The sequence below is a fragment of the Sycon ciliatum genome, chromosome 13 (assembly GCF_964019385.1).
Source record: "Sycon ciliatum chromosome 13, ocSycCili1.1, whole genome shotgun sequence".
NCBI classification, from domain to species: Eukaryota; Metazoa; Porifera; class Calcarea; order Leucosolenida; family Sycettidae; genus Sycon; species Sycon ciliatum.
This window is the reverse complement of record NC_088655.1, coordinates 12,920,357-12,944,893: the sequence shown is the minus strand read 5'-3', so window position 1 is coordinate 12,944,893 and position 24,537 is coordinate 12,920,357. Positions and strand designations below refer to the sequence as shown.

Below are 24,537 nucleotides of genomic sequence, written 5' to 3'. Positions count from 1 at the left end.
TGCGTGTTTTCACGCCGGCGTGTACACGGGCTGACTGAAGGTCTCAGACAACGAGTCGCATTCTACCCTGTTTGAGGCGCCTGACGAGAGAATTGAAATTTCAACCTGGGTTGAAAGTGCCACCACTGGGCGCGTGCGCGCGCGTGTGTGTGTGTGTGTGTGTGTGTGTGTGTGCATGTGTGTGTGTGCGTGCGTGGGTGTGTGACCGCAGGCATGTGGGTGCACTGCATCACCTGGTCAGATTCTTTTTCAATTTAATTTACTCAAGTGACCAATGTTCATGGTCTGTGTGGTGTGTGCGTGCGCTCGTGCATGTGTGTGTTATAATTATGGTTCTATCTGGTTGTGTCCGCGCTCAGGTTCGGGCAGCCGCTGGGACTTCCGTGGCATCCGCGGCTATCTGTCCAAGCAAGCTGACAAGCTGACGACGGGGGGCAGTGCACCTCGCGACATTGCTGCCAGCTCCCCACCAGCCGAGGACTCCACGCTGACGCAGTCCCTAAGCTCCTCTATATCCTCGCTGAAAGTCATGGCATCTCGCTGGACTGGTAGTCACGAGACCGGTCTCAGCCGGCCCGACTACAAGGAGATAGCGGCCATTGTTCCCGGTGAAGGACCGCCACCACTGCAAGAGCACGAGCAGCAGCCTGGCGAGGGCGATACGCTGCAGGAACACTCCGCACTCGGTCCATCGCCTGACAGCTCCGCGGCCATTTCCGACAGCAGTGCCGAGAGGATCAGTCCTGGCGGCGCATCCACTGCACAGCGTTTGCTGTCCACGACGTCAAATCTGGCACAACAAATGGACGAGTCCACTCAGCTACCCAGTGGTCAGGATGTCATATCGTCCGAGTCTCAACTGCATACCGATGGTGGTACATCTGCCGGTGTCTCATCAGCACACATACCACAGCCTGTAGGCAGGACGCATACTATTGCTGATATGCAGGATGATGCGTTGGGGCGATCGAGTCGCTCTAAGTCATTCACCGGCGGCGCCACGTCGGGCCAGGCTACCAATGGCGTGCTGAAGAACGGCGCTGCTGCCAGCGCAACCTCCAACTCTGTGACGTGGGCAGCATCTTCCAGCAGCAAGCGATCCACCACTGGCGGTGGTGGTGAGCACAGCTTCACGGCCTCCTTGCCTCTCTCCGGTGGTGGCTTTGAGCAGCCGGAGTCAGATCTAGTGCATAGCACGGAGGGGAGCTTCAACTCCAGCGGCACCTTCAAAACTAAGCCGTCCACACGGCGACTGGACTTTGGCGGAGACTATGTCGGCGCGTCCGGACCACCGTCCATCGGTTCTGATCGAAGTGACTACGTTGACGGTCCGAACGGAGACGATGATGTGGAGGTCATTCAGCTCAGCAAGAAGACAAAGAAGGGCAAGAAGAAGAAGAAGCCTAACGTCGCCGTCATTGCTTCGCCAAAGCGCATTGTAAGTTGTCCAGAGCTGATTAAAACAATGATCGTTGTGTTTAGAGCCTTATAGTCAGTTAGTCATTTGAAGTAGCAACGTGTACACTGATTCTTGGTGAGGTTTGCCACTGTGCCTTGACCGTAGAGGGTGATGGTGTTCCTGCTGATGCGGAAAACTCGGCTTTCAGCCGAGTCTCACACAAACCGTGATTTTTTTGCCACTGTGAGTAACATAGTGCACCAGTGACGGCGCACTTCGAAGAGTTAAAATCTGTGCCTTTCAAAACCATTACCCTGGTATTCTCTAGGAGATGGCCTAGTTCTACTCCTCTGGTATCGCCCAAACACCGCTCACTCAGTGGGGACTACCACGATTAGTACGATTGCCCTTACGGCAGCGCTTTTAGATGGGCTGTTGCCGCCATCTACATTATGTCTTAGCATGTTTGTGCATGCGATCTACTTGTAGTGATATGGTGAACCTTGCATGTTTCCTAGTGGAATATTCCTGGGGTACTGTTAGATCAAATAAATTCGGATAGTCGAATGTTTTCTATAACCGTACTAGAGGGCAAGCAAGCACCCCAGTGGAACTTGTAGTTTGTGTATGCATTGTATAGCACAAAGGCATTAGCATCTCCCGGTGTATGCTGTCTTTATTTGTGTTCTCTGCTGACCAGGCTGAGGAGGAAGAAGGAGCAAGCGGCGCATCTGGCCAACGTGATGTAAGTCTTGTTGACTTCATGTTGCCGGTGCCATTGTGTTGTGTTCTTGTGTTGTGTTGGTATTGGCCAGGGAGTTGTAACATCTCGGGGGACTACACAAAATCATGTATCTGAATCGATGTGCATTTTGACCCTGGATTGGGAAGTTCTACGTGATCCATGGTCTATGCAACTCGCGGTTGTGGCTTTGACCTGCTGATCCCAAACGTGGTCCTGTACAAAGATGCCACATGCGAGCGTGTATAAATCGGCGCTGCTCCAAGGGTAATTGTAACGGGCAGCCCGGGAGCGAGATCCACATCGCTTAGCATTACAGTCGCCTGTGCCGCCTCATTGTCTGCTGCAACTCCCTGGTCATATCCATGCTGTATCCAGTTCTGTATAGCAACGTGTTGTGCTGGTAGAGTGATGTGTGTGCGTTGGGATCTGTGCATTTGTTTATGCCATGATATTTCCCTTAGGCATCGCCTATTTGTCGAGAAATGTTATCTATCAGGCTGGGTATAGCAACTCACCCCCCCCCCCCCCCCCCCCCCCCCCCCACCGCTTTAGGAGCTGCATCTGCACCTTGACCCTAGAGGGTGGTGGCGTTCCTACGGATGCGGAAAACTCGGCCTCTAGCCGAGTCTCACGCGAACCGTGAAAACGAATTGTGTGCTGTAAATATACAAATTTTCGGCAGCTATTTAATTTCGGCTATATTCGGCACCGACCCAAAACGCCTAAATTAAAGCGCCGATGAAATTTTTCACAGCATCTGTCGCACTATACCATGCCCTCTACCCCACGCCGAAAATAAATCGCCGCCAAAATGTCAAAAATCGTGAAGTGCCGAAATTTTGTATATTTACAGTATAGCAAAGCGCTGTGCTGGACTGCTGGGTGGGTGATGTATCAACATAGGGGATCTATGCCTTTGTTTCATGCCCTGGTATTTCTCTGAGGGTTCTTCTATTTAGCAAGAAATGTTATCTAGATTTTGACCTTTTGCCTATGTGTGTGGTCATGCCTTGCTGATTGTTGTAGGTTGTGGATGGCGGTGGTTCGTATCGTGGAATGTTTGCTAGCCGTCTTGTTGAACAGCAGCGTCAGCAAATGTTGAACAGGGATTCCCTTCCTGAAGGTAGGTTGTCTATGCATGCTTGTTTTTGACCTGTGAGTGCGTATACGTATGTGCTTGTGTGGGTGTGTATGTACATCTCTCTCTCTCTCTCTCTCTCTCTCTCTCTCTCTCTCTCTCTCTCTCTCTCTCTCTCTCTCTCTCTCTCTCTCTCTCTCTCTCTCTCTCTCTCTCTCTCTCTCTCTCTCTCTCTCTCTCTCTCTCTCACACACACACTCTGTCTCTTCCTTCGACCACCAATGCAAACAAGGAGAGTTGGTCATCTTGCCAGACCTTGGTGGAGTCACACAGTACGAAGCACAACGTGTTTAATTTGTTTGTCCGGCAGCCGAGTTGACCACTCTTCATCCGTCAGTAGGCGTCCACCCATTGCCCTCATTATGCTCACCACACTGTGTATTGTGCCTTGTATCTGTGTTATGTGTGTGTGTGTGTGTGTGTGTGTGTGTGTGTGTGTGTGTGTGTGTGTGTGTGTGTGTGTGTGTGTGTGTGTGTGTGTGGTGTGTGTTTGTGTGTGGTGTGTGTTGTTGTTGTTGTTGTTGTTGTTGTTGTTGTTGTTGTTGTGTAGGCCGTCCGAGCACATCAGCAAGCTCTGAGGCTGCTCAGGTCACTGTTGCAGCCACAACTGAGCACTCCGACAGACCTGTATCCACCAGCAGTAGCAGTGGTGGCATCGGTGGCATCAGTAGTAGTGTGTCCAGCTCAATCTCCAATGCCGTGTCCACTGCCCCGTCTCCGACCACTGCAATCGCTGATCAGATAGATTCGGACTCCGAGGTGCCAACGCGTCGACTCACACACACGGGAGCTACACCATCCCACGTTCGCTTCCAACCACCCGCAGATACTCGCGTTGCGTCACCTGAGTTGCCAGCGCCGCCTGAACAACCATCCCTCCAGGCATCTACCGATCACCGCGCGCCTGGCATGACATCATCAATGACATCATCAGCATCAGCGGTGACATCATCAACAGTGGTTACATCAGCAGCAGCAGTGATTACATCATCGACAGAAGAGGCAGCAGCAGCCCGTCCTGCCACGCCAGTGCGCAGCATCTACGATAGCTTTGTGTCCGGCGCCGTCACCAGCAGTCCAATGGCGGACGTCGATACTGACACTGCTGGCCGTGCGGCGTCTGCAAGTGCACCAGAGCCAGTGCCGGTAGCACAATTGGTCAACGACGACGAAGCAGATGTCATCCTGTCACCGAGTCAGAGCAGCAAGGCGCGCGCCAACACGTCTTCGTTCAGTTTCGGCGACTACAATGAGTACGATTTTGGCAGTGCATCGGCAGGTCAGTCTGGACAACTGAAGAACTCATCGTCTGTGTCCGCAGCACCAACTTCCCATGCCGATAGCGAAAAGCCTATCTCTGCAGATTCACCACAGCCGTCATCTGAAAGCAAATTGCTGGAGTCGCGGCCCTCGGAGACTGTTGCCGTGGAGACTAGATCTGCCGATACGGGCACCGGCGACGAAAAGGCGATGTCATCGCGGTCCCCCGTTGCGGAGAACTCTCTCGCTCGTCCGGCGTCCACTCGCAGTAACCTGAGTGGCCAGAGCACGCACAGCCGAACGTCTTTCACCGGCGGTGGTGGTGGCGGTGGTGGTGACTACCAGCATGGTCGATCATCCAACCCGTCACCCGGTAGCGTGTTGCGTAGTGTGTCCACGACGTCCTCCTCCGACATGGACCCGGCCAGCTCACGGCGCTTGCGCAGCAGTAGTCGCGGTGGAGAAGCGTCGCCGTCTCTCCACCGCAGGGTCAGCAAAACGTCAACGCCGTCCGTGGTGGCCGATGTGGATGGTGAGAAGATCGAAGTCGTCGAGCTGGGCGCGGTGGCTGCTACTAGTTCTGCAGACGATTCGGATATGTTGCCTACACTGCAGCGCAGCAAGGAAGCATTGCTGGAAGAGAGAAGTAAGTTCTGCTGTGTTTGTGCAGCACATCAGTACATGCATAGTTGGGCCCGACTGCCTAGGCTTTGGCAGACCAGTCACTTCAGGTTCTTGACCATGTTGCTACGTGTTTCTGCATACATTCGATCCTTTATAGACAGGCTTCCTCTGTGGACACACGTGTACTTACCACGCTCCTGTGATTGTGCTGGCACTCCTGCCAGAGTTTGAACTGCTGCTGCTGGCTTCAGTACCCCTTTCACGTCTGCCTCGCGCGTGCTTGCCCTCCCATGTGATGGCACAACCACATACCTGGAGTGAAAAGTCAAATGAAACTTGGACATGATCACAACTGGCACTAGCAACTAACTGTTAATAATTTGTTGTTGACATCTTCATTCAGTCCATCCATTCATAGTTGTAACAGGTTCTTTATTCGACCCGACGAGACTACACAACGCTTGCTGACAACAGCACCAACAGTTCACCAGCCATGCCCCACAATAACCGGTAGTGTTACTCCTGACAAGTCTTGTTTCGTTCCATAAGATGACAGGAACTCATGAGAGTATGTGTGTTTGCGTGCGTGTGTGTGTGTGTGTGTGTGTGTGTGTGTGTGTGTGTGTGTGTTGTGTGTGTGTTACGTACAGACTATCCCATTCCGGAGAGACCGTCGCTATCTGACGCCAACGCCGATCAGCATGATTTGTCGTAAGCATGCCATTGTAGATGTGCGCGTGTTGTTGCAATTGCAATTCAGACAAATATCCAATCACACAAAGCAACACTGTTGCTAGTTTCATCTCACTTAGTCACCTCACTTGCCGTAGTCGACTGCCACGACACTAACATGCGACCTCAGAGGTCGATAATACACCCTCCGTACAAAAACTACCCAAGACTGGAGCCGAAGGTAGTACAGGTCCGCCCTCGTTATAACGAGTCCAGTTAGTACATAAACCCTGTTAGTAAATTAATATAAATCTGAAATCCCCTGGCGAAACGTGGTCTATACAACTGTTTACAGGTCCGGTTACAACATAATTCGTTAGTACATAAAATTCGTTATAACAACCCTTTGCCCAGGTCCCTGGAGTGCCAAACCCTCAGTATAAGATAATAATGACTATGCAGGACCAAGACCACAACACATAGGATAAAGCACAAAGGCATAACGTATTATATCTATGTATTCGTAGATATGTACAATCTTTTGCATCCAAGGAAGAGCTATGTTAGGTTTTTTTAAATTATCTTATAACGAGTTGAAGCATCGATAATTTATGTTGTATTGAGGGTAGCCCCGTTAAGTCTCGTTATAAGATAACTTTCTCGATGGCCCAGAGATTATCTACTAACGAGGGAGGACCTGTAATCGTATGTGAAATTTCTACTTCCAAGTCATGTTTGGTGTCATCTTTGAAGCCCTGTTTGAAATATATCCACGATAATGTGCTACACACTCTTTTCTGAATGTTCACAATGCGGATGTGTGTGTGTGTGTGTGTGTGTGTGTGTGTGTGTGTGTGTGTGTGTGTGTGTGTGTGTGTGTGTGTGTGTGTTTGTGCTTGTGTAACAGTGTTGATCACAATCTGCAGCTCATGCTAAGTTTGAAGATCTTCAAAGTGTCGAGCAACGAGAGTCTTGTAAAGGTGAGTCTTGTGTGTGCAGTAATGTGTGCTGTAATGTGCGGCAATGTGCTGTAATGCATGCACTCCTCTGATGTGCACCGTATTTTCCGGAGTGTAAGCCGCACTCTAAACACTCATAATTCACCCAAAAGAGCTGATGCGGCTTACACTATGATGGGCAAATGAACCGTGAGATACAGGGTAGATGTCTGTATTTCGTGACAACAATCTGGGTGTGGCTAGGTGTGGCCTAGCTAGAAATAATATGTACATGTATATAGCATTGCCTTTTCTTGTGTATGTGTGTGTGTGTCCATGTGTGTGTGTGTGCGTGCGTGCGTGCGTGCGTGTGCGTGCATGTTGTGTTGTGTGTGTGTGTGTGTGTATGGCTGGCGTGTGTGCAATGACTGTGTTGACACAGTTGATGAGAGTGCAGACCAGTGCTGGCCGGGGAAAGTTCAAGGTCACCATTGCCGTGCTGAGTAACTTTGCCTTCTACCTCATGAGCATGGGTGAGTAGTCACTCCTAGCATTCTACAGTGATGATGATGCTGATGCTGCTTATGTTGATTAATGAAACCTGATTGTGTGAGTTAAGTCAGTGCCCCGCACCAGTGTACTGCCAGGGGTCCGCAGGTCTGGGGCTGTACAGCTCTTGACTTGCACAATTGTATGCCATTGAGCAGCAGCACTGTTACAGATACTACTGTGCAGCCCTGTCTTCACCCGACCCTGTCTTCACCCGATCCTGTCTTCACCCGATCCTGTCTTCACCCGATCCTGTCTTCACCCGATCCTGTCTTCACCCGATCCTGTCTTCACCCGATCCTGTCTTCACCCGATCCTGTCTTCACCCGATCCTGTCTTCACCCGATCCTGTCTTCACCCGATCCTGTCTTCACCCGATCCTGTCTTCACCCGATCCTGTCTTCACCCGATCCTGTCTTCACCCGATCCTGTCTTCACCCGATCCTGTCTTCACCCGATCCTGTCTTCACCCGATCCTGTCTTCACCCGATCCTGTCTTCACCCGATCCTGTCTTCACCCGATCCTGTCTTCACCCGATCCTGTCTTCACCCGATCCTGTCTTCACCCGATCCTGTCTTCACCCGATCCTGTCTTCACCCGATCCTGTCTTCACCCGATCCTGTCTTCACCCGATCCTGTCTTCACCCGACCCTGTCTTCACCCGACCCTGTCTTCACCCGATCCTGTCTTCACCCGATCCTGTCTTCACCCGACCCTGTCTTCACCCGATCCTGTCTTCACCCGATCCTGTCTTCACCCGATCCTGTCTTCACCCGATCCTGTCTTCACCCGATCCTGTCTTCACCCGACCCTGTCTTCACCCGACCCTGTCTTCACCCGATCCTGTCTTCACCCGATCCTGTCTTCACCCGATCCTGTCTTCACCCGATCCTGCCTTCACCCGATCCTGCCTTCACCCGATCCTGCCTTCACCCGATCCTGCCTTCACCCGATCCTGCCTTCACCCGATCCTGCCTTCACCCGATCCTGCCTTCACCCGATCCTGCCTTCACCCGATCCTGTCTTCACCCCCCCCCCCCCCCCCCCCCCCGATCCTGCCTTCACCCGATCCTGCCTTCACCCGATCCTGCCTTCACCCGATCCTGCCTTCACCCGATCCTGCCTTCACCCGATCCTGCCTTCACCCGATCCTGCCTTCACCCGATCCTGCCTTCACCCGATCCTGCCTTCACCCGATCCTGCCTTCACCCGATCCTGCCTTCACCCGACCCTGCCTTCACCCGACCCTGCCTTCACCCGACCCTGCCTTCACCCGACCCTGCCTTCACCCGACCCTGCCTTCACCCGACCCTGCCTTCACCCGACCCTGCCTTCACCCGACCCTGCCTTCACCCGACCCTGCCTTCACCCGACCCTGCCTTCACCCGACCCTGCCTTCACCCGACCCTGCCTTCACCCGACCCTGCCTTCACCCGACCCTGTCTTCACCCGATCCTGTCTTCTTTGGACCAAGTCCCATGTTCCTCTATAAGAGACCATCCATAATGTATTTAATTTTTCAAAATGATAATTATTCTTCAGAGGAACAATATTCGGTAGAAGTAAGATGTGTTCTGGAAATACCATCATTCTCAGTTGTGAGGCTGAATAAAGGTCGATGAGTTTCTCTCATATCGAGACCATTGTCTACTACTGCTGTGGTTGTGGCCGATGGCATCTTCCCCATGTTCATGTTTCTGTTATGTGTGTGTGTGTGTGTGTGTGTGTGTATGTGTGTTCAGACGGCACGGAGGGCAAGTACCATCGTGAGCTGTGCTTTCCATACCGGAACTTTGACCACATTGAGGTAGGCATTCCTGGCCGACAAGGCTACAGGCTAGATAGCACAGTCACCTTCGTTTGCATGTGTTCTGTGTTCTGTGTTTTGTCCTGCGTGGCGGTGGTAGTTTGTGCATAGCATGCTCTATGTTTTGTGGAATTCTGTGAATTTTGGAGACTTGTATTGCATGCGGGTTTGCCGGAATCTAGATCACCACCTGCTCATCCATGAAGCGTTTTTGCATGTGTGGGACTGGTGTGTATGCATGCGTACGTGCGTGTGTGCATGTGCGTGTGTGTGTGTGTGTGTGTGCGTGCGTGCGTGCGCGCGCATATGTGTGCATGTGACACAGATCAGTCTGAGCTGGCAGACAATCACACTGGTGTGCAGGAATGAGGACCAGCAGACTCTGGTCACTGCCAATGAAGCTGTCACTCGGTTAGTCCTATACTCTACTGCAGTCTGGGCGACAGTCTTACTTTAGTCTTACTATAGTGTGCTAAGCAGAGATGTAGCAGATAGGGTGACAACACCAGATCATAGATCATAGTACCTGAAACGATGTGTGTTTCGACCCAGGATTTTGAAGGTGCAACATGATCCGTGGTCTATGCAACTCGCGATCCAGGTGATATATTGATCAATCTTTTCCAGGCATCTGTTTGTGGCCATTTGGGAGGTACCCTATTTCCCCGATTATAAGTCGCACTCGATTATAAGTTGCACCCTTCTTTGCTCTTGAAGTTTAATGTAAAAAAAGGTTTTAAAAAAGGTGCGACTTACATTCGGAGAAATACAGTATGGTTCATCTTCCATCACCACCTTTATTTACCTATTGTGCAATATCCCCAATTCATTTCGCCAGGAAGTTAGCACACTCATTCATCTTGGGCACCCTGTAAGAAGACCTTAGGGTCTGTTGGGAATGCCCAAGTAATATAATAATAAAATGCAAAACAAAATACCGCCTCTACTGACGAGGTGGATGGTTTCATCACGTTTCTGGTCAACTTCCAGCAGAATGTCTTAGGGTTTACCCTCTCCTCTTCTGTCCAGTGTGGATAGTTCTCTATTGTAACGTGCAGCCTTCCTTTTTCAACACTTTTGTACAAACACATGTACGTATATGTACCTGTAACCTTAGGGTCTACAGACTACGAACTTTCTGTCCTGACTTTGTGCGCATGTGTGTGTGTGTATGTGTACGTGTGTACGTATGTGTACGTGTGTACGTGTGTGTGTGTGTGTGTGTACGTGCGTGCGTGTGTGTGTGTGTACATGTGTGTGTGTGTGTTTGTGTGTGTGTGTGTGTGTGTGTGTGTGTGCGTGCGTGCGTGCGTGCGTGTGTGTGTGTGTGTTACTGTGTTCCTGTGCAGTGGTCTGGTGAAGTCATTGATCCGTGCTGCCCAGAGCTCAGGTGCACAGGCACCCCGTGTGGATGCACGTGATCGTGAACGCTTGCAGCTCCTGGAACAGCACATCGAGGGACTGGATAATGAAGATGCTACCGACTCTGAGTTCACATTGGTGCAGCAACCAGAGGTATGTGTTCGCACGTATTCGTATTCGGTGCTTGGATGAGCCTGTGTGTGTACGTGTGTGTGTGTCTGTGCCTGCGGGGAGGGGAGGGCATGAGTGCCACTGTTCGCAGGTCTAGGGCTGCACAGCGCCCGACATGTACTTGACTCGTCCGATCAGATTTCATTAAACAGCTGTAGTACGCAACGCAACGTGTTGTAGAGTGTACCTGGAGGCCCGCGAGCTGATCAGATATCTTACTCACTAACGACAGGACAAGCAGGTCCGTGGAGCTCGAAGCCGGAGCTGGAGCGACACGGGACACGGTGGCACTGGCAGCAGAACCGTCGATGCCACACGCGTCGGGTCCGCTGGTAGACCTACCGAGTGTGCAAGATTAGAGGCAGTCAGAGCTGCTCAGGCTTGTGTGTGTGGATGCGGCGATTTTCCACCTTGAGGATAGCAGCGATTCCGTAAGCGCCGCGAACGGCGGCATCGAGGGCTGCAGGGCTGGAGGTTCGGATAATTATGCCATCATAGGTCACTGTTCACCTGGCCGTTGATAAATTGATTCAACGTGAGGCGATCTAAAAGGGGACCCTGGTGGCCTGGGAATGTGCGTATCGCCAGGCGCCGAAGAGCTGATGCAAACTCTGCCTACGATTTATTAGAACGTTTGTGCGAGCGCGAAGCTCAGCCTCAAGAAGACGACTCTGCTGGGGCGGTTCAAAATACAACCCTAATTTGACGCACATTTCCCGATAGGTGTACTGTGGGTTCACAGCCAGAAGGGTTTGGAACGTGGTGAAGGCATGTTCCTTGAAACAGCAAGGCAGAAACTGTATTATGTTCTTCTGTAGTACTGGCTCTATGGACGCTTCACACGGGCCGAGAACATCCTTGCTGCGGCACAAATGGCCAGTTCGTCTTCAGCAATCTTCAGCTGCGAACTACACTGCTCTGTGTTGGCCTGTGCTTGCTTAACCTCCCGTTGTAGTATGCCAGTGAGTGCTTCTATTGCCATGCCCTGTTGCTGGCCAAACAAAACGAGGAAGTGCAGACGATTCTCCAGAGCGGGGGCTTTCGCTGTTGCTTCTGAGAACGCTGTTTTGCAGCCAGACAACTTGTGATGTGCATTTGACAAGGCTCTAAACCGTCCACTGTCTTCTTCTTCTTCAGCGTCGCATTGTTCTGCAAGCTGCATGTCCAGAAGATGGACCTCGCGTGTGAAAGCATCAAAGATCCACGGGAATACACCGAGGTCTAGGTGCAGCACTGGAATGATGGCGCTTGCAACGGGCACTCTCAATGTGACTGGTCTGATTGTGTTGTTATACAACTTTGCTTTTGACCGCAGAGCACCTGCGCTTGTAAACTGTGCATACTCCTCCGCCATCTTCTCTAAGGACCGTGCTGCATACTGTATGTCACGGTTCTCTGGTGGGACCTACATGTCTTTCCTTGTGCACAAGCAATGGAAGCAAGGCCTTACGCCACTGGAACCCGACAAGCCGTAGTTCATTGTTTGGAACTCGTAATCACCGAACAGGTAGGGCACAAGGGTCTTGCCTTTCCATTTCTGGCCGTGTAGCTTCTGCAATTTGGTTCCGATACATTGATACCAAAATCTTCTCCCCGTAGGGAGCGCTGTCAACAAATCTACGATCATGAAAGACTGCTGGCCTACAAAAGGCCTAGAACGACGCTGTGCATTGAAAAACAGAATTTCGTCCTCACATATCCTTGACCTAGTACGACAACGGAACAACAATCTCCGTGCCTTTCTCGAACGGCCATCAGGTTGTGTCCGCAGCGGCAGGGTGAGAGCAACGTACTTCAGAATGGACGTGGTGGAGAAGCAAAGGAGAGCTAGCTTTGAACAGCAACAGCAAAATGTGCTCGTGCCACTGCGTGCATGCACTTGTTATTGGTTGAAGAAATTTTCCGAGATTCAGCGCTGGCTGACTGAAGATTTTTTAAATTTCCCCCTCTTTTGTCAGTATTCACAGACACCACATAAAAATTCGCCGAGCGATGATCGTGCAAGTACTCGTCGTGTGAATAGGCTATACTGGCCTCCACTATTAAAGCAGCAGTTCAAGTACGAGCAGTGCAAAGAACAACTGGCAACGAAGAGCTAGCTTAGGGGACAAGACAAAATGGGCTACAAATAGACCTAGCGAAGCGAACCTAGCAACACTAGCCCGAAATTGATAATAGCAACATGGCACAATGTTACTGGGCTTGAGTTGAGACGAGAACGGCAACAGCCACTGCACGGCGAGAGTCGGAAATGACGAGGAGCGGTTCCGGAAGTACTGTGGCGGACGAATGCGGAAGACAACACCGCTGCCACCGAATGTCGTACGCGACCGAGTGACAAGGCAAACTGGATTTCTCTCAGGACTTACACAAGTAGTTTAGTTAGAGGAGTAAGATTGCACGAAGTGATTCAGAAGACTAGGTAGCACAGAACTTAGACTGAAAGAAAGACTGGACTGAAGAGAAGAATAGACTGAAGCAAAGACTAAAACTGAATTGAGAAACTGAAAGACAGAGATGTACAGTAAAACCTGTCAAGGCGACCACTCGGATAAGGCAACCACCTGCCCTAGAAGACCACTGAAACCAGGACCAAGGGATGCTATTTACAGTCAAATGACCCTGGATAAGGAGACAACCTGGTAACAGAGACCACGTTTTGAATGTCCCTTGAGCGGTGGTCTTGGACAGGTTTCACTGTATATAAGGGATTGAAGTCCAGCTACAGTTCTAGCTAGCAAACTATGAATAATGGCAGCAAAGAACAATGGCAGTTAAGCATCACTAGTCACATAAATATCGTGCATTGTCTGGCAAAAGAATACAGATACTATCCGATGTAGGTAACAATGAGGACATTTTTGAGTCCGGGGGCCACACTGTCATTTTCCTTTAGCCAGCGGAGAGGGCTGAACACAATAATGTGGAGCACTACAATGTAGTACACACAAAGGAGGTTTACACTTTACAGAGTTCGTCGAAACCACATGTACATGTACGAGTTTCGTGCACAATACATGTACAATCATCAAGTCGCCTGAGCGCAAGAAACTCGGAGTTGCGACGAGCTCTGTAAACCTTCTTTGTGCCTTTTTGTGTGTAATGTGAGTAAGAAGATTAGATACTGTAAAGTGTAAATCAACAAATTTTGGCCGGTGAGAAACTTTGGCCGATCTCGAAATGTAATTTTTGGCCGTCATCAGACTTTGGCCGATTGGGGTTTTCAAAAAAGAAATTGATCAGTAGTTCTTGCTCTCATATGCAGCCATGGCTCAATCATGCATCGTTTGCCTCTATGAAAAACTTTGGCCTGTGATTTCCTTTGGCCGTTCGGTACCCAGCGGCGAAATCAGCGAAATTAAATCGGCTGCGAAATTAAGTTGATTTACAGTACCTGAATGACCTGATGGAAGCAGCAATGAATCCAATTGTGCCATACATAGTGGCTTGTGTAGGAGGAAGTCCGGCCACTACGATAGCACTGTGTATTTGAACGTGTTGGGCCAGTCGCAATGGCCTCAGCGATGGCATTGCGTTTCCTCGTACACCCAATCGTTCATGATCCTAAATGGCAGTGCGATTCGGTGTGATGCACGTGCTCGTGTACGTCTGTGTTTGCCTGTGTCATCTGCAGGCTGAGTTCCGTGTGCTGCGCTACAGCGTAGTTCACTGGGAGCAACTCGACGGCAAAGAGTCGCAGTCACTGTTCGCCACCAGCACAGCAGGTAAACATAACTTTCTAGACAGGTGAAACACTTCTGTGATTGTGGCTGACAGTACCGTATTTTCCTTTTATACTGAACTGTCTCATTGTGTTGTATTGACGTGTGTGTGCATGCGTGTGTGCTCTGATGTAGTGGTCATGGAGGGACCTATTCACTACAAGCAAACAATGGTCGGCATCTCTTACTGGACCGAGGGATACGCTGTCTTGAAGTGAGTGAGCTGTCCATTGATTTATGCCCCCATTATTGTGCATGCAAGATTGCTCCTCGTTCAAAAAATGGTTTCGCCTTCTCTTTTTCTAGTACAAGAAGTTTGCATTTAAAATACATGTAGCATGTATCATTGCATGTATGTTTGTCTTTTGGGAAAGAAAAAAAAGAAAAAAAGATGCATTGGCCGGGAATCGAACCCGGGCCCCCCGCGTGGCAGGCGAGGATTCTACCACTGAACCACCAATGCTTGGATGAGTGTCCTAGGCACTGAGAACATTTTTGTCAGGAGGCACCAGAGTGTGCTGCTGTCGATGCTGATGCTGACAGTTGACAAGTAATTGTATTGGCAATGAACAGAGATGAGTGCTGTCAACGTCGCTTGCCATAGATGTCAGGGCAAGATGGTTGGTTTACTGTCGCTGTTCCAGGGTTGAACTATGCCACACATTGGTACTGTTGGTATCACATAGGTCTGGTTTAGCTAGATTGTGCGTGTCTGTGTGCGTGTGTGTGTGTGTATGTGCGTGTATGTGTGTGTATGTGGTACTAGGGCTGTGTAGCACCCTATGCTGCTCTAGTCTTGAGGTCGAATGTCTCTAACCAGTACTCTAGTTCAGCTAAATAAAATACTTTGTGCAACTTGTTGTCATCAAGCTGTTTCTTTTGAACGTATTACATGGAAATGTTTGTATGGTTTTTCTTTTTTTTCTTTTTCTTGCAGAAACGGCACATTTTTCCTGTACGGAAGAGAGGTCAGTCCTTTTAGAGCGGTATTATGTCAGAGTATATTGAGTAGGTTGGAGAGAGAGCGAGGGGGGGGGGGGGGGCATGTGTGTCTGTGAGGGTGGTGGGGTGGTACTGGCCCTGGAGTGGGGGCTGGCAGGAGTGGCAGTGCATGTGTTTTGCATGTACCGTGATGGCAACTGAAATCCGACCCCAGGATGTTTGCGTACTTGTTGGAGTGCGCTGTGGAGCTAAAACGAAGAGTAGTGTACATGCCAATAATGATCTCTATTTGTGCGTGTGGGTCTCTCTCACTCTCTCTCTCTCTCTCTCTCTCTCTCTCTTCATTCTAATACAGGATGCCGAAGAGCCATCCGTCTTCATCCAGCTATGGTAAGGATATCAACACCAACCGCACTGTTTTAAATGATCTCACTTTCACCATTGGTTGTGAGAAAGGCGGCTTTGGCTTTCCACTGCACATACGTTCCCTTCCTGCCACACATTTATTTTGAACACTACAGTGCTGTCAAGTTCCAAAGAACTGAGGGGTCAGCCTGGTAGCCTAGGCCCTCAGTCTTATGTTTCATGTACTACAGTCTATGCACAGTTGAGTCACCGTGTATCACCGTGTGTCATTCATTGGTATGCTGTGCTTGATGAAATTCCAGCCTGGTCATTCTTCGGCGCTACGTTCTTCAGGACCCGGCAGTACTGTAGCATAGAACAAGCATGTATAGTCATTGGCCTGCTGTAGGAGCCGGGGGGGGGTCACTTGGCACGTACATTGTGCGGGTGATCCTTCGGAGCTGGGGGGGGGGGGGCACTTGGCATGTAAATTGTGCGGGTGATCCTTATACCGGGATTTAATTTCCGGCCAAGGGGGGGGGGGGGTCCCCCGTCGGTTTCCGAGGAAGCCGTAACTTTTTTCGCTCCAAACTATTTTTCCGGGGTCCATCTACTCACAAGAAGTCGTTTTGCACACCTTTTTGCCCATCCCTGTACAACTGAGTCCAGCTATGTCCGCGCAGAGTTAGGTGGACCCTTAACCCGGGTTCTACTCTACCACTGGGCATGCAGCTCATGCCAGAAACCCATGCCTATATACACAGCGTTTAGTCATTCAAGACACTCACACAATACCGACGCTAACAATGATTTTGGGCGTTTGTTGAAATGTGTTGGAGAGTATTCCAGATTTTAGGTTGGTGACAACAATTGTGTTTCGTGATTTTGCTGTGTGCTGTGTTGGTTTTCACGGTGTGTTGTGTTGGTTGTTACTGTGTGTTATCCATGCAGGGGAACACATTGTGGTGGTTGCCGGCGTCTGAATGTTCCCGATCGACAGAACTGCTTTGAGGTACGCAGGATGCATAGCAGTGTTGCCCCTAGCCATAAAACATGTGTATGTGTAAAACTGTCAACACGTTATCAGCCACATGGTCACCATAGCCAATACAGACAGATTACAGTGCTAACTCAAGCCGGCCGTATAGTTGACCTGTAGTTCATTGCCGGCCGTATGGTCAACATGTAGTTGAGACTGAACACATCATGTGTACTGTATGTGGAGGTGTCCTTAGGTGAGAGGTGTCCAGCTATGGGTCACCTTATAACCACGCAATTCAACGTTGTGTCTGATGATTGCTTTGTGCATGAAACTTCAAGTTACTACCGAACATGTTCTCATATCGTGTATGTGTGTGTGTGTGTGTGTGTGTTTACGTGTGTGTGTTTGTGCACGCGCGCGCACGTGTATGCGTGTGTGTGTGTGCGTGTGTGTGTGTGTGTGTGTGTGTGTGTGTGTGTATGTGCAGGTGAAATCCACAAGCGACTCGCTGACGTTGTCTGTTGAGAAAGAGGAGGATGTGATGGCATGGCTACAAGCTATCTGTGAAGTTGTTGCCGGAACTGTGAGTCACATTGCTCTTCCTTTTGTATGGTAGAGAGTAATTGCTGCTGCCGCTGCTGTAACCACCCTTGCTCCTGCTACTGTTGCTGTTGCCGTCGGTTGTGTTTTGGTGGGTGCCCACGTCTCTCTCATGTGTAGGCCATAATGAAAGTTTGTTGTTGTTGTTGTTGTTGTCTGTGTGTGTGTGTGTGCGTGCGTGTGTGTGTGCGTGCGTGTGCGTGCGTGTGTGCGTGCGTGTGTGTTGGTGTGTGTGTGTTGGTGTGTGTGTGTGTGGGGGTGTGTGGGTATGTGTGTTTGTGTTTCTGTACAGATGGGCAACACAGCGCAAGCGCAGTGTGTACAGTGCAGTCTGGTCGTTACTCCTACCAAGGTATGTGTATGTGTAGATTATTCGGGGACCAGGCACTGCCCGTAGATTTGAAATGTATGTGTCACTCTGAATCAAACAAGGCCGGTCTAGGCAGCTCGAGGTAGAGTGCTCAATGCATGAATGTGCAGAGCAGTATACACACACAACGGAGGTGAAAGGCTGTGTAGCTGTAGTAGTACAGGTGGAATCCTGATAATTCAAACCTCCAAATGCCAGGAAAAAAACTTCTAATTATCCAAACATGAATCCACAACACAATATGTATGTCAAAATGCTCCCATGTTCACGCAGAGTTGCGCGATGGACCTTAGATACAGATTTCACGGATACTGAACTGACCGGCACAGCCTGCTCATGCAAACTGAACTGACCAGTTCAGTGTACAGTGAACTTCGAATTACACTTTGCTTACTTCGAATTATCAGCACAAATCCCACACATTTTCTATGTAAGTGGAATCCGTGGAACTTCGAATTAACTGGACATGTCCGGTTCGAGGTTCGAATTATCAGACAATTTTATGTGGGAATCGTATTGACAGAAATCGGTCCTCGAAAAACTTCTAAATAAGCGGTATGTTCGAATTAAGCCATATTCGAATTATCAGGATTCCACCTGTGATATTAAATATTCCCACTCAAACTCACCCATAGGGTGCCTGGTAGACGGAGGAGGTGTCCGTAACTGCAAGGTCTGGATAAGAGAGACATGAGTGATTGGCAGGCAGTACATGAACATCACGCATGAGTTGCAAAGTGTACAGTGCAGTTCGGCCAATCTGTGTTTCACGACCGCGCCCCATGGTGAAGCTGAACTTCCAACTGATGCAGCCTGACACGATTAGCTCTATTCAATGTTTGTTGGGATGCTGTTGATGCTGCTGCTGCTGCTGTGGGCCTGACATGATCAACCTCATCGCTTTTGGCAATGTTTCCCGTACATTGAGAGGGAGGGGGAAGAAGAGGCTCTAACCTTTGTTGTTCTTCTTCTTTGTGCTGCTGTTGGTTAGTGATGGTTACTTCACGAATTTCTCTTCTCACTCAACTACAGTACTGCTTGATGAAATCCAATCGAACGAGTCAAGTATGCGCTGGGGCGTTGCACAGCCCTAGACTTGCAAACACTGGGCTGCGAGATTGGCGTGTGCAAGGTGCAAACTTGACTCGCGAGGCCAGCTTTCCTTGAGCAGCACTGTACATGTATACTATTGCAACTGCAAGTACAATGTTGTATGCGAGTTTAACATTGCTTGTATGCTGAGCTGCCGCTTTTTCTTACTGTCTGCTGTGCAGTTGAAAATATTGCCTGTTGTAGAAGCTGATGGCTTTCGCTCCTGTGTTTTCACGTGTGTGTCTGTCTCTGTCTGTCTCTGTCTGTGTGTGTGTCTGTGTGTCCGTGTGACGTACACTTCTGTGTTTGCTCTTCTAACCCACACAGCTGTATTGCTACCAGGAGGATTTCTGGGGCGGTCCGCTGTTCCTGCTGTCTGCCTGTGATGTCAATGAGGTGACGACGGTGTTTGTCGACGAACAAGTCCGTACATACTGTACTGTGGTAAGTACTGCAGTGTGCTATAGACCTGTACTGTGGTAAGTACTGTACTGTGGTAAGTATCACTGTGCAGCTATAGACCTGTACATGTACAGTGCGTATCGGTTATAGTGTGGTCGTATGCAAGAATATACTGCTTACAATGAACACTCATTTTTTCATAATCATAACACCTATTTTATGTGTATATTTATTCTTACAAGCAGTATTATCGCATAGTAGAATATATCGGCCCTAAGAATGGATTTTGTGTAGCAAAATATGCCAGATTAGTGCAAAGTGTATCGCCTGCAGTAATAACATCTGTGCTCTGTGCATGCTCAATACAATAATATTCAACACAAAAAGAGAGTTATGTCCAACTGAGCATTGGAGAATCACTTTTTCTGTCCAGTCGGACTCTTTCTTCCGACCTCTCTCCTATCTGCTGCTCTGCAGTCGCCTAGCACGACCGCGAGTCTGATCCGTGTGTATCATGATTGTGTAGACCTATGATTGTACGTGTCCACATGCCAAACATGTATTATGTCACACGTGCATATGATATGTCACACGTGATTTATCGTGTGTAAGAAATATCGGCAATAAGAATCAAATGTCGTTTTTCAAACACCCACGCTATAACCGATACCTACTGTACATGCATACATAACGTACAGTCATCGCCAACAAAATCCGGCCAATGCTACAATAGCTACCGGTAGCTGTACCGTACACTGCCACTGCCTAGTGCACGGAACATGCCATGCCTATGCCATGCCTATGCCATGCCTATGCCATGCCTATGCCATGCCTATGCCAGGCCAATGCCAGGCCTGCATCATGTGAATACACTCAGCTCAGTGCAGTGCTCGACCCGCCTGCAGCAGGCAGAGTGCAGTGCAGACTGTTCAGTGCTGTGCTGGTACCGGCTGTATGTGCATGCATGCCACCGTAATCGGTGAAGTACCGCCGGTGACCTCGTACCATACCACTGTATCCATGGCATTGGCCAGATTGTTTTGGCGATGACTGTAGATTATCCCACCACCTTGGGCAGGGGACCGTAGCCAGGCGTTGGATATACTGCAACACTTGGGCAGGGGAGCGTAGCCAGGCGTTGGATATACTGCAACACATTATAGTTATGCTGCTACAGTACTGTCGGGCGCCAAGGAACGGAGTGCCGAAGAATGAACAGGCTGGAATTTCACCAAGCACAGCATACCAATGTATACACAGTGACTCCACGGTGCATAGACTCTAATACATGAAAATAGGAACGGTCTAGGCTACAAGGCTGACGCCCCCCCCCCCCCCCCCCCCAGTTCTTCGGCGACCGACAGTACTGTAGGCTGTGTGCTGCGCAGTGAGCAGTATGCTGTGTGCAGTATGATGCTGTGTGCTTTGTTGTTGCTGCTGCTGCTGCTGCTGTGTGCGTGCGTGTGTGTGTGCGTGCGTGCGTGTGTGTGTGCGTTCGTGTGTGTGTGTGTGTGCGTTCGTGTGTGTGTGTGTGTGTGTGCGTGTCCACACATGTATACATGCATATGGTGGTTTACTGGTGCCGTTGCTTTCTCTGTTCAGGCGTTCGGCTTGACGTTTGAGTCCGGCTCGTGGCTGTTATGCTTCGACAGCGAGTATGAACTGGGCCAGTTTGAAACCGCACTATCCACCGCTTGGAAGGATTTGTTCAAGGTACTGTCTCCTAGCGTGTACCCCCCCCCCCCCCCCCCCACACACACACACATCCCTGTTTCCTGTCACTGCCCAGGGTATTGCTGACCTGTTAAGCTACACAGTCCTAGCACTACACATACTGGTCTGTGCACTCTAACTCGGCGCTGCTGTATTCATGGGGTTGGATTTCTCTGACCAGCACTGTAGTACAGTTTGTGCAGCGTGAAATCCAACACTGTAAATCCAACACTGTAAATAAGTTAGCTTCCTGCAGCAGTGCACACAGTGCTGTGTTCATACTGTCATAGTGCTAGGACTGCTTGAGTAGGACTGTTTGAGTAGGACTGCTGCACATGCTGCACAGTGTGCCTGATGCTCCGCAATCCACCAGACACCAGACTCTCTTGAGCATCACCCTGTAGTTGCGAGTCAGAGGTCCTTGAGCATCGCTGTAGTTCCGGAATGTTCCCACCGCATTCTACTTTCTATGCCACTTCTGCAGCATAGTGTTGTGTTCCGTCAGGATTGATTTCATGTTGTATACTTCTTGTTAGAGTACCATCATGAGAGCCACGGGATTCTGCCTTGCTGGCGAAATTTGCCGCCGTGAATACACAGCAGGCACTAAGTGCGCAGCCTGGTGTGCTAGCAGCTATCTATGCACAGTAAAACCTGGCAAGGCGACCACTCGGATAAGGCGACCACCTGTCCTAGAAGACCACTGGAACCAGGACCAAGGGATGCCATTTGCAGTCAAATGACCCTGGATAAGGAGACAACCTGGTAACAGAGACCACCTTGTGAAGGTGTCCCTTGAGCAGAGGTTTCACTGTACTCTGCTGCTCTTCTCACTAACATGGTGATGTTTTCTTCCCTGCAGATTCCGCTGACGTTTGCACCGATAGGAGAGGGTCCTGCGCGGGAGAGAGCGCGGGACGCCGTCGCTCTCGTAGAGAGCCGCTTCAATCGCAGCGACAGCGTTACCAGAGGGCGTACGTGATGACCTATTTCTCTCTCTCTCTCTCTCTCTCTCTCCTCCCGTCGTGTGTGGTGTGGTAGTAGCAGACACAACCGTTTGCAGTGTGGCTATGGTGGTAGTGAATGCTCTCTTCTTTTTTTGCTTTGCATGCTGTGTCGTTTTCATCTGTGAAACGTTCTTTGAAAAGAATTCATCCCTGCCCATGGTGGTATGAGTCAATTCTAGATTACTTCTCTTTTTATCCGTCCGTATCCTCTCACGTGGTGGGACATTTTTTTCAATCTTTATCAATTTTTATCTCATTTTCTATTCAACTCACAACTTACAGTTGTCCCCTTACAATTGTCCCCCTTGTTCTTTTAGGTGAAAGCTGGCCAGCTGGTTCTCTGGCGTCTGTTCATGATAGATAGATTGCATGCTCCTCTCCCTCCCTCAGTTGAGCTGATTCCCCATTGAAACATTTCTTCAAGCCTTTCCTCAAGCGTGCAATAATATATTATCGTGTAACATCATCATCAATTTTTTTCATGATGCTTATTTACTATAATGTTGCTTTGGGCAGCAGTGGACAGCGCGGCAACCTACACGCTTGTTTTGTAGCTAAGTTACTACTCATAATCCAGAATGCTAGCTGAGAATTCAGTATGCTGTAGAAAAATAATCGAATTGTCCCCTCCTGTGATCACCAGCACCGCACTGCTGGCTGGATCATCTGGGAAGAAGCTACTGTTGCGCTTGGCTAAATTCGGCCCAAAGTGAAGATTTAGCACCCTCGGCACCAAGTGGTACGAATACAGCTGGACATACACACGTACAATTACAATGGTGTAATCAGAAATGACCTGGTGCGCCAGCTTTGCACTCTGGGTCGGATTTCACCGAGCGCAACTGTACCGAACCCCAACGGCCCTCCCTGGATTTTGTGTCTGATTGTTCAAGGAGCCTCAGCCAACCGGCGGCGCCTTCCACGGGCTGCAGCTTCGAAACGTTGGCGGAAACAGGGGGAAACGTTTCCTAGAAAAGCATGGGTTCAATTATGGTTACCTCGTCAAAACAATCAATGTTACTTTTTATCTCAACACCAATAGTGTGGTGGCAACATGCACCATTGTGCATAGGATAATGATGATGATGAGGACTCGCATACAAACAAAATCAAACACTGTACTCACACAAACAGCACATAATATTAGATGCACAGCTAGCCGAGTTTAGAGAGCACGTTAGATATAATTATGTACATGAACACTTGATTTTATTTTTTAGTTGGTAAACTTTGTTTGTAGTGTATTAAAACTTGTTCTAGCTATTCAAGCGTAGCTCAGCTCTATGACGTGACAAGCGGAGGCGGTGGTAGGTGCTCAGGACTGTCGACGCCAAAGCTGGTGAACGTGGTAGGTATGTTTGAGGCGTGCGCTGTCTCTTCATCCTGTTTGGTAAAGAACGAGAGTGAGAATGGATGGATAGAGAGACACAGAGAGACGTAGCGAGAGAGACAGAAACAGGCACAAAGAGAGCGATAGAGAGAGAGGAGAGAGAGAGAGAGAGAGAGAGAGAGAGAGAGAGAGAGAGAGAGAGAGAGAGAGAGAGAGAGAGAGAGAGAGAGAGAGAGAGAGAGAGAGAGAGAGAGAGAGAGAGAGAGAGACAAAGACAGGCAGACAGACAGATATAGACAAACAGAGAACACATCACGCAACTGACAAACACACGTGATTACATCGGTGGGTGGCTGAAAGTGAATGGTTGCCACAGTAGACCTATAGTCACAGCAACAGGTAGCTCAGTCCACCCTGCATGTTGCGCAACTCTCCAACATGCTCACCACACGCATACTGGAGCATATGGGCTTATTATTATGGGTTCACAGGTAAAGTTATCGGAAAGGTGGCGCAGGTCTCCTCGTGATTCATGCAGCTCTAAAACGTACATGTAATTAGAGTACAGCACCCTTTGCCACGCTATCAGCACCGACACAAGACTCCCCCTCGCACGCACACACACACACACGCGCGCACGCACACACACACACACACACTAATCAGTTTCAAAATAGAATTAAAACTGATCTAAGAAGAGCCACATGCACAGCAGTCACACACACAGTGATCAGCTTACAAGATCGGCTAATCCACGCCTATCTTGGGTATCCATGATGGCAGGTAGACTGGTGGTGCTCTCAAATCCAGACTGCGTGTGAACACGGTTATCCCATGCACTGCGTTGAGCCAGACCAGGTGGCACGGCAGGGTCCACCTTTGAGACGTTGTCGGCACTCATCGACCTGCACCAGACACAACAAGCAGCAGCAGCAAGGTACAGTTATTATGTGCACGTTCCAACCAAACACAGGCGCACATTGTGTGCATTGACACCAGTGTGGTGTGCATGAACAATACAAAACTGATTTACTGTGAATGTAACAACGCTACCTGATATTCACAACCTGCCCCTTTCAGTTGTACTGAGCGTAGTAGTGACTGGCTTACCATGCAGGCGGGGGAGGTGATGGTTGTGCCGGTGGTGGTGGCGTGACATTATCTACGTTCCACACACCTGCATGGGGTACACAAACACACCTCAGACATGCCCATCGGGGAAGCGATGATAGCGAATAGCTATGTTAGACATAGCAACTTGTGCTGTGATTACACCATTCAACAGCTTGCAAGGCTGATGAATTGACCGCCACTATTTTTAGCCTGGTATCCACCACACAGCTGTTTGAAGTGACTTTTTCTGGCC

The 24,537-nt window shown here is 49.6% G+C and overlaps 2 protein-coding genes and 1 non-coding gene across 4 annotated transcripts in view; 1 reads left to right on the top strand and 2 right to left on the bottom strand.

Moving 5' to 3' along the window:
* LOC135829552 (pleckstrin homology domain-containing family M member 2-like) overlaps nucleotides 1-22,456 on the top strand; it is a 35,013-nt gene extending 12,557 nt beyond the window's left edge. The window contains exons 8-27 of the mRNA XM_065341947.1: nucleotides 360-1,438; nucleotides 2,100-2,144; nucleotides 3,171-3,267; nucleotides 3,833-5,188; nucleotides 5,817-5,877; nucleotides 6,746-6,818; nucleotides 7,219-7,309; nucleotides 9,069-9,133; nucleotides 9,459-9,544; nucleotides 10,483-10,648; nucleotides 14,301-14,391; nucleotides 14,524-14,602; nucleotides 15,326-15,356; nucleotides 15,686-15,720; nucleotides 16,627-16,687; nucleotides 17,145-17,240; nucleotides 17,550-17,609; nucleotides 19,047-19,163; nucleotides 20,724-20,834; nucleotides 21,697-22,456. Coding sequence (XP_065198019.1) covers nucleotides 360-1,438; nucleotides 2,100-2,144; nucleotides 3,171-3,267; nucleotides 3,833-5,188; nucleotides 5,817-5,877; nucleotides 6,746-6,818; nucleotides 7,219-7,309; nucleotides 9,069-9,133; nucleotides 9,459-9,544; nucleotides 10,483-10,648; nucleotides 14,301-14,391; nucleotides 14,524-14,602; nucleotides 15,326-15,356; nucleotides 15,686-15,720; nucleotides 16,627-16,687; nucleotides 17,145-17,240; nucleotides 17,550-17,609; nucleotides 19,047-19,163; nucleotides 20,724-20,834; nucleotides 21,697-21,816 — 3,920 coding nt within the window. The 3' untranslated portion in view covers nucleotides 21,817-22,456. The remainder of the gene's footprint in view (nucleotides 1-359; nucleotides 1,439-2,099; nucleotides 2,145-3,170; nucleotides 3,268-3,832; nucleotides 5,189-5,816; nucleotides 5,878-6,745; nucleotides 6,819-7,218; nucleotides 7,310-9,068; nucleotides 9,134-9,458; nucleotides 9,545-10,482; nucleotides 10,649-14,300; nucleotides 14,392-14,523; nucleotides 14,603-15,325; nucleotides 15,357-15,685; nucleotides 15,721-16,626; nucleotides 16,688-17,144; nucleotides 17,241-17,549; nucleotides 17,610-19,046; nucleotides 19,164-20,723; nucleotides 20,835-21,696) is intronic.
* Trnag-gcc (transfer RNA glycine (anticodon GCC)) lies at nucleotides 14,781-14,851 on the bottom strand. Its single transcript has one exon. It is a non-coding gene; the product is annotated as a tRNA-Gly (tRNA).
* A 396-nt stretch (nucleotides 22,457-22,852) lies between the features above and the next one.
* The window catches only part of LOC135829553 (twitchin-like), a 25,111-nt gene continuing 23,426 nt past the window's right edge, over nucleotides 22,853-24,537 (bottom strand). For both annotated transcript variants that reach the window (XM_065341949.1, XM_065341948.1), the window contains exons 14-16: nucleotides 24,282-24,348; nucleotides 23,911-24,076; nucleotides 22,853-23,224 (exon numbers count right to left, since the gene is read on the bottom strand). In XM_065341949.1, the coding sequence (XP_065198021.1) occupies nucleotides 23,123-23,224; nucleotides 23,911-24,076; nucleotides 24,282-24,348 (335 nt within the window). In that variant the 3' untranslated portion in view covers nucleotides 22,853-23,122. The remainder of the gene's footprint in view (nucleotides 23,225-23,910; nucleotides 24,077-24,281; nucleotides 24,349-24,537) is intronic.